We start from the raw sequence: 11,245 nt of genomic DNA, 5'->3' as shown, positions 1-11,245 counted from the left end.
TGCTATTTGTATTTTATCGTGAGAATATACATAGGGTATTTCAGAAAACTGTCAGGATTTAGAAGGCATTTATTGTAGAATCGAGCTGCAGGCCTAAATGGGTTAAGCGACTAAGTATGAATTAGCCCGATTGTGGCATAGATACTGACTGGTATCTGCATGGCGAGCATCGTCATGAAGCCATAAGGAGAGCTCAAGGTGATCCTCTAGTTTGCCCAGAGGACACCAGTGAGTGCTGAAGGAAGGATACGCTTTACTTGTTTCCTCGGTTGGCCAACCTTTGTTTCCGTACCGTGCCATACTAAGACTTATCACCGGCTTATAAAAGCCTGAATCAAAGATAACACATGCACAACAGCCTGAGTGTCAGGGAAGGAGTCTTAGCATCATTTCGTATAAGAGCATTGAGTATAGCAATAACAATAACAATAACACAGAGGCCACAAACGCCTCAAAGGGGAGTGTGGAGGGACAGGAGAGGGCAGAAATAATTATTATACGGTGAATAAAGAGTGTTAGAAAAGAGAGAAGAGGAGACTGGATCCTGCTCAACACAGAACCTCAAGATGGCGACCTTGAAGCAGAAGAGAACTTGCGGGCAACGCTGTGAAGACTTCGGTCACTTTGTCTGGAACTCGGAAGAAGGGAAATTTATGGGGAGAACTCCAGAGAAATGGGGTAGGAAGAAGAAGAAAAAAAAGTTACATTTACAATTACAATTTAGGCATTTAGCAGACGCTCTTAATCCAGAGCGATTTACATTAAGCAATAACAAAAACATGGCATACATCACATATATAAAAAGTAGTTATCATGAATCATGTATAAACTAAGAACGTAACAGTGGAGTATCTATGTAAACTATACTATATTATATATTATACATGTGTACTATAAAGTGCTGTGACTACATACAATGCAATTCTAATGCTGTCTACGTAACAAGCTATAAGTCTGTTTAAAATACTATCTAAGTCTAAATAAAGTGCCATCTAAGGGGCTAGGCTTGGGCAAGTGCTACGGGCCATGATGGAGTAACACTTGCCCTAGCCTAGCCCCTTAAAACCTCACATAATACAATATTTGCAACCTACCGTATATGTGTTTTAGATATTTTTGCACCATGGGACCAATAGAATATGAATGACTAGCAATTAGTCTAATATTTAATGACAAGACATGCAAACTATTAATTTATTGAGTAATTCAACGGTCTTATTACCTTCTGTCATTAAACATCTGACGCAGTAATATTTAGAATCTTTAATTGTTTAACGATGATAATATTCCTTAACCACATGAACCCCTAGCATCCCTATTCTGGGGTGAAATTCAGCAAAAATTGCAGATCTCACAGCAGACCTCAGAGCGAGCTTGTAGATCGGTTATCAGCGATAAGATTTGGTCAGGTTTAAACCTCAACCTTTTCATGCACATAATAACCATATTTAAACTGGGGACCACCAAACTGACAAGTACTTGCAAATGTATGGTGTTGAGGCGTTACATTTACTTTGACTCGGTTCCACAGATAAATATGATCAAAATAGCAGATCTGCAAGCTCACAACGTCTCACGTTGCCAGGTATTGTGAGCTTGTAGATTGTCTATTTTCCAAACTTTGTTTGACCAGCTTTTATAGTATAGTTTGCCTATTATTTTTGATGCAGTAATGGTCTTTCCTCAATTGTTTTTATTGTACATAACAATACTGATACATGCTGGTGGCGCGCACACACACACACGACTTTTCCTGTCCTTTTAATGCCACTGTATGTAATGAGTGTGTTTTCAGCGTGTGGACACAGAGATAAGCAGAGTGTAAGATAAGACTTTAGGGCTGTGAGACTCCTTCCCCTGTGTTTGATCTTACAATCAGATCCTAGTTCTCTTCTACAGACAGAGGGCACCTTGACTTCTGGCAGTGTGTGCCTTTACTATACTTACTAATACTATGGGGGGGTTCATGCTCTTGCTTTTGATATCCCCCCTCTGATCATTCATTTTTCCTTTTATAATTTTTATCCCATGATTTTGTAACCCATTTTTCACCCCTGTGTCAATTATCTAATGTGATCCTGGGCTCTACACACCCTCCGCCAACCTGGGGAGAGCAACGAACTCATGCTTCCTTCATGCCTGAGTGTCCAAGTTGCTCCTTTACACCTGACAGGGGGGAGTTTCCCTGGTTGGACGTAGCGCGTGGAAGGAACACGTTATTCCAACCAGTTCCTTTCCCCTCCATCAGGCGCCCCGGCTGGCCAGGGGGAGGCAGTTTAGAGACCAGGATTACTGCATGTTTTTGTGAGGGTACCTACTACCTACCCTAGGGGACACAGGAAGAACATGTGAGGGTACCTACCCTAGGGGACACGGGAAGAACATGTGAGGGTACCTACCCTAGGGGACACGGGGAGAACATGCAAACTTCGGGTATGGGCACTGATGACGCGGAGGAGGAAACACGCCGCCAGCACCCACAGCGTCCCGAGCGGGGAATCGAACCCAGGACCTTCTAGCTGTGAGGCGACAGCACTACCAACTCCGTGCCCCTGTGATCATTCACTTTTAATCGCCGGTGGCGGATACGTTTTATTCCCGTCTCCGGTCCACTCAGACAGAATACAGGCATTTCCTGTCGGGAGGTGTACTGTATGTAGACTGGATGGATTTGATATTTATGTTTGATAATTATCACAATGTGCAGCATGTTAATTATAACCACATTAACCCTGGTGTCCCTATTTTAGCTATTACATTTAAAACGATATTTCCAAAATTGTCATCTTTTGGGGATTCATTGTATTTAGTAGATTTAGCTATTTTAGCTGTGTTGTTGTACATACAGTATTGTATTAAGTGGTTGAAAATCAATTGAACCCTAAATATGAACTATGGGGTATCCCCATACTTTAAGGGTATCCCGGGTATGAATAAAACTTTATCACTAGCTCAAAATTGCACAATATAATAGTATTGTGTACATTTTGCCAATTATGTGTCATCTCTCTCTCTCTCTCTCTCTCTCTCAGTGTACATCAGTCTGTATTATGTGGCGTTCTACGCGGTGATCACGGGACTGTTTTCTCTGGCCATCTGGACACTCATGTTCACATTGTGTCCTTATGCTCCGGACTACCAGGACCGGCTGTCCTCGCCAGGTAACAGTCCTCATGTTCACATTGTGTCCTTATGCTCCGGACTACCAGGACCGGCTGTCCTCGCCAGGTAACAGTCCTCATGTTCACATTGTGTCCTTATGCCCCCGACTACCAGGACCGGCTGTCCTCGCCAGGTAACAGTCCTCATGTTCACATTGTGTCCTTATGCCCCCGACTACCAGGACCGGCTGTCCTCGCCAGGTAACAGTCCTCATGTTCACATTGTGTCCTTATGCTCCGGACTACCAGGACCGGCTGTCCTCGCCAGGTAACAGTCCTCATGTTCACATTGTGTCCTTATGCTCCGGACTACCAGGACCGACTGTCCTCGCCAGGTAACAGTCCTCATGTTCACATTGTGTCCTTATGCCCCCGACTACCAGGACCGGCTGTCCTCGCCAGGTAACAGTCCTCATGTTCACATTGTGTCCTTATGCCCCCGACTACCAGGACCGGCTGTCCTCGCCAGGTAACAGTCCTCATGTTCACATTGTGTCCTTATGCTCCGGACTACCAGGACCGGCTGTCCTCGCCAGGTAACAGTCCTCATGTTCACATTGTGTCCCTATGCTCTGGACTACCAGGACCGGCTGTCCTCGCCAGGTAACAGTCCTCATGTTCACATTGTGTCCTTATGCTCCGGACTACCAGGACCGGCTGTCCTCGCCAGGTAACAGTCCTCATGTTCACATTGTGTCCCTTTTCCGTCTGTCCACTAGGGGTGATGGTGTGGCCAGACACCTATAATAACAGTTCTGTTGTGTGTGTCCACTAGGGGTGATGGTGTGGCCAGACACCTATAATAATAATTCTGTTGTGTGTGTCCACTAGGGGTGATGGTGTGGCCAGACACCTATAATAATAGTTCTGTTGTGTGTGTCCACTAGGGGTGATGGTGTTGCCAGACACCTATAATAATAGTTCTGTTGTGTGTGTCCAGGGGTGATGGTGTGGCCAGACACCTATAATAATAGTTCTGTTCCGTCTGTCCACTAGGGGTGATGGTGTGGCCAGACACCTACGGGGAGGAGATGGTGGAGATCAACTACAACACATCATGTCAGAAGAGCTGGATGAAGATGAGCAACGTTCTTCACAAGTTCCTGATCCGTTAGTACAGACTCTTCAACACTTCCTGATCCGTTAGTACAGATTTTCAAAAGATTTTCAGAACAGCCTGAGGATGCGGGGTCTTATACTCCGAGCTTCTTCAGGCTGCAGAACCAGTACAGTCGTAGCAGCTGAGTCTTTATTCTCTACGGTCTTTCTTCTCGTCCTCTTTAGACAGTCCTTGACACCGACCGGCACGTGAGAATAAAGGCTTCAGATAGTCTTTAGATAGTCCTTGATCGGTGTGTGTCCCATTTGAGCTCCTCCCCGAATGCTATCGATACACAGACACACGGTGCACATGAGAAAATAGCAGATCTCCAAGTTCACAATGCGTCATTCTTAAATCTTTGTACCAAGTCTGAGTCACAGAGACACACCACATTTTTCTTTGGGGTTTTTGAGCACATTTTGGGAACCACTGCTTTAATAAATTAGTACATAACCCTTTTGGGTAAAAAAAGGACCACTTCACCACTTTTCAACATATCTTCATATAACAGGTACTCACTAATAATCATGATAAAATGGCACCATTTTTTCCCCTACTCAGTCTGTGTCTCATAGGAGGGCTGTGGGCAGTTTAGAAACCGTCCTCCAGTGACATCATCATTAGGCAGATGTTTTTTTAAACAAGATTTCTTTACAAAAATGTTCAGATTTTAATTATCGTGAGAACGATGGCTTCCATTTTCGCATTACAATTTGCATGGGAATACATCACATAAGAGCATTTATCATGAAACATGCGTAAGCTAAGAAAGTAACAGTGGAATATAATGAAACTATACATATAGACTATACATCTATACTACTATGCTATACATATGTACTATGACGTACTATGACGTGCTATGACTACATAACATGCTATAAGTCTGTATCAAATGCTATCTAAGTCTACAGAAATGCTATATCTAAGGGGGTAGGGTAAGTGCATTGCAACTTTTCAGGACTAGAAAGCCTGCAGTTTCGATCAGCTTGTATTCCCCATCGATGATGTCACTGGAGGACGGTTTCTGAACTGCCCACAGCCCTACTGTGAGAAAACTATTGCGCCATTCTTTCATGATTATTAGTGAAGATTATATGAAGATAGGTTGAAAAGTGGTGAAGTGGTCCTTTAAAACAGCAGAATCTGCAACAAGCACAACTGTCTAAATGTTCTTTCTTTCTTTCTCTCTCTCTCAGCGTACAACGACACCACGCAGGCGCATTGCAACAACCACAACTGCACCGAAGGGAAGTACTTCATCCAGGACAAATTCTCAGCTCCTAATAAGACCAAGTGGGCGTGCCCTTTCACCCAGAGCATGCTGGGACCCTGCTCGGGTCTGGAAGACCCCACCTTCGGCTACAACTGCAGCATGCCTTGTATCATCATCAAGATGAACCGGGTATGTACTGTACTATACAGTACGAGAGCCTATAGTACTGTACAACAGTAGTTCTCAAGGTGGTCCCTTGAGGAGGGTCCAGGGCCCCCCAGGGTCCCTTGAGGAGGGTTGAGGGGCCCCCAGGGTCCCTTGACGAGGGTCCAGGGGCCCCCAGGGTCCCTTGAGGAGGGTTGAGGGGCCCCCAGGGTCCCTTGACGAGGGTCCAGGGGCCCCCAGGGTCCCTTGACGAGGGTCCAGGGGGTCCACAGACAATTCTAACTATAAATTAAATGTCTCTACAAACATGTTCCACACCCCCACAGGGAGTGCAGTGCCCGATGTTGAGTCGGTCAGTCCAGAACCACCACAAAAGGCCCCCTGCCTGGGCTCTGGACCGGGCCCCTGCCTGGGCTCTGGACAGGGCCCCTGCCTGGGCTCTGGACAGGGCCCCTGCCTGGGCTCTGGACAGGGCCCCTGCCTGGGCTCTGGACAGGGCCCCTGCCTGGGCTCTGGACCGGGCCCCTGCCTGGGCTCTGGACCGGGCCCCTGCCTGGGCTCTGGACATGGCCCCTGCCTGGGCTCTGGACCGGGCCCCTTCATGCCCAGTGTACATATATGGAGCTGGCCTGTTCTGACATCATTCTGACGTCTGCATAGACTCCATATTTGGGCATGCCTGACAAAGAACTCCATATATGGGCATTAAAGGGACACAGACATAATATCTGGGTGGGGCATTCATTGCTAACTTGCATTCCAAGTAGGCCAGTGCCCAACAGGCACCGCTCTAGTAATATATTAATTAGGGGGTCCTCCACATGAAAAAGTTTTGAAAATCACTGCTGTATAGCCCTTGGGAGTCAACTTAAGTAGGCTATAAGGGTTAAGTGTTAAGTATTTGCACTACACATATAAATGACAAAGTTGCTAAACTTTATGTCGAATCTCTCCAGATCATTAGTTACTTGCCTACCAACGACACCAAGACCCCTCCTCATGTCAACTGTACAGTAACGGTGAGTAATAATTAATAACCACATGAGATCCACCACACCGTATGCGATATGTACTCCTAACATGTTGGTGTATGTTTTTGTGCATATAGGAGGGACATGAAAACATTGCACATATCGAGTATTTCCCTGAGGGGGGGAAATACGATCTCAGTTACTTCCCTTATTATGGCAGAAAGGCACAGGTAAGCAGTGCGATACAGTAGGCCTACTTACAATACACATAACCAATCTGCATAAATGTTAGCTCTACAAATATCACACACACACACACGCACGCGCACACACACACACACACACACACACACACACACACACACACACACACACACACACACACACACACACACACACACACACACACACACACACACACACACACACACACACACACACACACACACACACACAGTGTGTGTAACCCATTGTTTCTTACCCGTTTAGCCCTCATATGTCAACCCACTGGTAGCGGTTCGGTTCCACCTGATAGGGAAGAAGTCTGCAAAGCTCCAATGCAGAGTGGTCTCTGAGAAGATCACTTATCAAAACAAGCATGACCCCTACGAAGGAAAGGTCGACTTCTACCTCAACGCTGTGAAATGAGAAACAACACAGCAACAGGAAGGGGCCAAAGACAAGGGCTATTTGGATACCCGATCATCATTTGTGACCAGATTTGACTGAGAGACTGCCATCGCACAAATTCCAGCTTTTCACCAGAGGAGAGAAACTTTTTTTTTCCTTTTTTTAATAGCACAGGCAGACTCTTCACATACTAGAGCATGTCTGAAACAAGTGTCAGAGCTGAAATCGACATGTAAATATGAAATAAATGCTTAAACATGTAGCTAGGTGTAATGTTAGAGACCACAGAAGACATGTAAATATGAAATAAATGCTTAAGCATGTAGCTAGGTGTAATGTTAGAGACCACAGAAGACATGTAAATATGAAATAAATGCTTAAACATGTAGCTAGGTGTAATGTTAGAGACCACAGAAGTCAACCTTTCAAGCCTGTTTTCTCAACTCGCTGTTTCTCTGCAAGACATCACTCTATAAGCCATATCTCCAAAACTGGTGGGTCAAACTGAACAACCAATATGTCAATTTGAAGCTATGATTCCCTGCTTTCATATGATGTGAAAAATCTAAAATTCAAACAAATCCAATGGCAGTCGCTCAGTCAAATTTGGTCACATTTAATAACAACCTACTTGCTATAAGTGTCAAAGGTATATTATATAGATTCGTAGTTAAAAGTACCGTAATAGTGTATTACGCTCTTTGAAAACCTTAAGCCATTCAGTGCCGTGACATACTGGCAATATATGGAACATTTACTCAAGTACTTTTACTTTGCTCATTTCCATACATTATAGCCTACTCCATTACATCTCAGAGGCAAATAATTATAGTGTAGTAAAAACAAAAGTACAACATTTGCCTCCGATATGTAATGGAGCAGCAGTATGCTATAATGTATGGAATGTATTTATTTTTTACTACAGTTATTTGATAGCTTTAGTCCCAACCTCAACAGCTGCAACATTAAACATTAATGCTTTACTAATTACAATACAATAATATTATTGTATTTTGTGAATGGCGCCATTCTGTATAGTAATTTTACGTTCTGTATACTTTTGATGGCAACACCTTTGTACTTTTATTGACGTAACATGTTGAATACAGGACTTTTACTTGTAACAGAGTATTTCTACATTGTAGTATTGCTATGTTTACTTAAGGAAAATACCTGAGTGCTTCACGACTAGCAATTACAAAGCTCTAACCTCAACAGAGACTTATCAATTCAATTACAAAGCTCTAACCTCAACAGAGACTTATCAATTCAATTACAAAGCTCTAACCTCAACAGAGATTTATCAATTCTGAGATTACGAATCAGTGAAAACACAATAAAGTCTGTGTTGAGGCTAACAGAGCTCATGTTCCTGGTGATTCCAGATCCTTTAGCATCAGCCCTCTGATAAATCATTAATCCTGCTATATTTGTCCTTGTTTAACCATTGTAAGGCTGGCTTCAAAAAATAAGCAGTTGTCCCAAAGTGGTCCAACTGTGTTAGGCATTTGTCTAACTGGCACCCCAAAAAGCATAACATCAAGCCAAGCCGTTACAACATATTGATATTTACACTACCTGGTGATTCCAGATCCTTTAGCATCAGCCCTCTGATAAATCATTAACACACATTGATATTTACACTACCTATTGCTGTTGATTGGAGTAATAACAAGATTTGCCAAGCATTGCTGAATGATTCATTGTACCATCTGTATTGTTTAACAGACAACTGAATTAAACATTTAAAGTCATCATATGGTCGTCACTCACGTTCACGATAAGCCAAAATATATTAAAAAAAGGCACCTCAAAGCTTTTCCCACAATAGAGAAACTTTGTTAACAAACTCCCAGATATACATTCACATTTTATATGAAATAAATATCAAACATTCATATAACATAATAACAGCTATCTTACAGGCGGTTATATGGCACAGGCACATTATGAATGGACTTTAAAGACACATATAAAGCCAGAGGAGAGCAGTCAACGTTCTATATTTCTATATAAATACTGTAGTATTTCTCTCATTTCTTCCTTTCTGATATGTACAGTATGTAAATAACACTTTCCCCAGATTCTGCAAGGAATCAAGCTCCAAACCCGGACAAAAAAAAGATAATGTTAAAAGCAAAGCATAATAATAATGCTTTCAAATCTGTCATCCCTGCGGTATATTCATAAGACAATCCTTCACATAAATAACACAGCAGAGAGCCAGAGACACACTGTACTCAACACAACACAGCAGATACACGCTGTACTCAAACGTCCAGACTAAAACAGTACTTATGATTCTGAACAATGTGAAGTTTTCACATTTTTGTCAAGTTGACAAAAAACGACACAGACGCACGCACGCAAATCTCTTCCACATCCAATCAACAAGGCCTGCAAAATGCAGTTGGATATGTGCATGACATATCACTAGGTTATGCAGTTGGATATGTGCATGACATATCACTAGGTTATGCAGTTGGATATGTGCATGACATATCACTAGGTTCCCCAACAACAGTTTAACGATAGTGTATTCCCATTATTTGTATGTATTATTGTTGTAAATTTACCGTCTATGTGTGCAACTTCACGTTAATTAAATATGGAATGAATGGGAGTATTATGGGGACTCCTATTGGGGGGGCGGATGATCCATTGGTCAATGTTGATGGTACAAAACATAATGCAGAATAAATGTACAGTAAAAGTGCTGGTGCTGCTACTGGACGACATTAAAAACAATATTAGCCAGATTAACAATGAGAAATTAAACAATAATCATGTGTGCCTCCCCACTGAGGTTGGAGGTTGTCAACAAGAAAGTGTGAGTTTTAGTTTTGCTTTTAATGAATCCATCTAGGTTTGCCTTAACCCACGTCTCAAAAATAGCAGATGTATGAGCGCACGTTATGTTTCACTGTGACACAATCTGAGCTGCTGTTAGGTCTGCTATGTTTTGACAAGTTTTGCCTATAATGTCCAACATACGGATGCTTGGTTGAAAATGGTTAAGGACAAAACTTGACCAGTCAGCGTAACATACAGGCAGATTTTGCAAGCATCAAACGTTGCTAGCACTGGGAGTACAAAGGTATTATGAGTGTCTCTATGTATCATTTTGATAGTTACTGTATGGGTGGTGTCGCTCGGTTCTGACCTCCCATTGTTCCAAAATTACTGACCCTATCTCTAACCCTAACCTAAACATAACCGCAAGCACGGGAGCAGCGCATGTTCGCCAACCAGTAGCGCATGTTAGACAACCTTAGCGCATGTTCGGACTAACGGGACTTCTGATCTATATGGGCAGTCCCCACTGTATGCACACCAACAGTTCCAGGAAAGGTGCTTCTAAGTTCTAACTCAGGCTTGGAGACAAGTCTTGTCAGTGTATATCAGGAGAATGAGAGGAACAACACAACACAACACGCAATCGTCACACTGAAGCTGTAAAAATGTCAAACTATTTTGACACTCAGACAATGACAATGTCAGAGCTATTGAGTTACTCATGTGCTCTAATGCCAACGTCACCTGCAATCTATTGAGTTACTGATGTGGTCTAATGCCAACATCACCTGCAATCTTTCAGACTGCACACCGGCTGTGCAGCATCTACTAGGATGCAATAAGCGTCAGGAAAATGGCTGAGCCGCCATACTGTGTCCCTTTAACGAAGGGATTCCATCCATAAAGTATTACATATCTCAAGAGGTCCCACATATGCAATCGTAATTGATATATGGAATCGGTCCATCCATATATGTTTTAAATTATCGTCACAGTTTTTGAGCAAGTATAAAATATGCAAAGTATGCATATTTTAAGACCGCTGATGGACAGCCAACCAAGAAGGAGACTACTGTACCTATATTTACATTTAGTTCATGTGAAACAATTACACATAACAACAGAACAGATCATATTACATTCTTTGTGTGAGCCGACATCAGCAGCACACCGAGTTCAAGTGCAAATTAAGTAAACAATAACC

General features: G+C 42.9%; 1 protein-coding gene across 1 annotated transcript; it reads left to right on the top strand.

Annotated features, from left to right (window-relative positions):
• Positions 1 to 566: 566 nt before the first annotated feature.
• LOC308315396 (potassium-transporting ATPase subunit beta-like) lies at positions 567 to 7,263 on the top strand (the record flags this gene model as incomplete). The annotated part of the gene is made up of 8 exons (XM_080763347.1): positions 567 to 678; positions 3,033 to 3,094; positions 3,765 to 3,831; positions 4,158 to 4,271; positions 5,463 to 5,668; positions 6,601 to 6,663; positions 6,753 to 6,845; positions 7,105 to 7,263. 8 exons carry the CDS (start codon positions 567 to 569, stop codon positions 7,261 to 7,263), a joined length of 876 nt encoding a protein of 291 aa, XP_080619473.1.
• Between the last annotated feature and the right edge of the window lie 3,982 nt (positions 7,264 to 11,245).

Source organism: Protomyctophum bolini (assembly GCF_963924005.1).
Source record: "Protomyctophum bolini genome assembly, chromosome: 1".
NCBI lineage: Eukaryota > Metazoa > Chordata > Actinopteri > Myctophiformes > Myctophidae > Protomyctophum > Protomyctophum bolini.
Note: the sequence above shows the minus strand (reverse complement) of the source record. Positions and strands in the feature narration are given on the sequence as shown.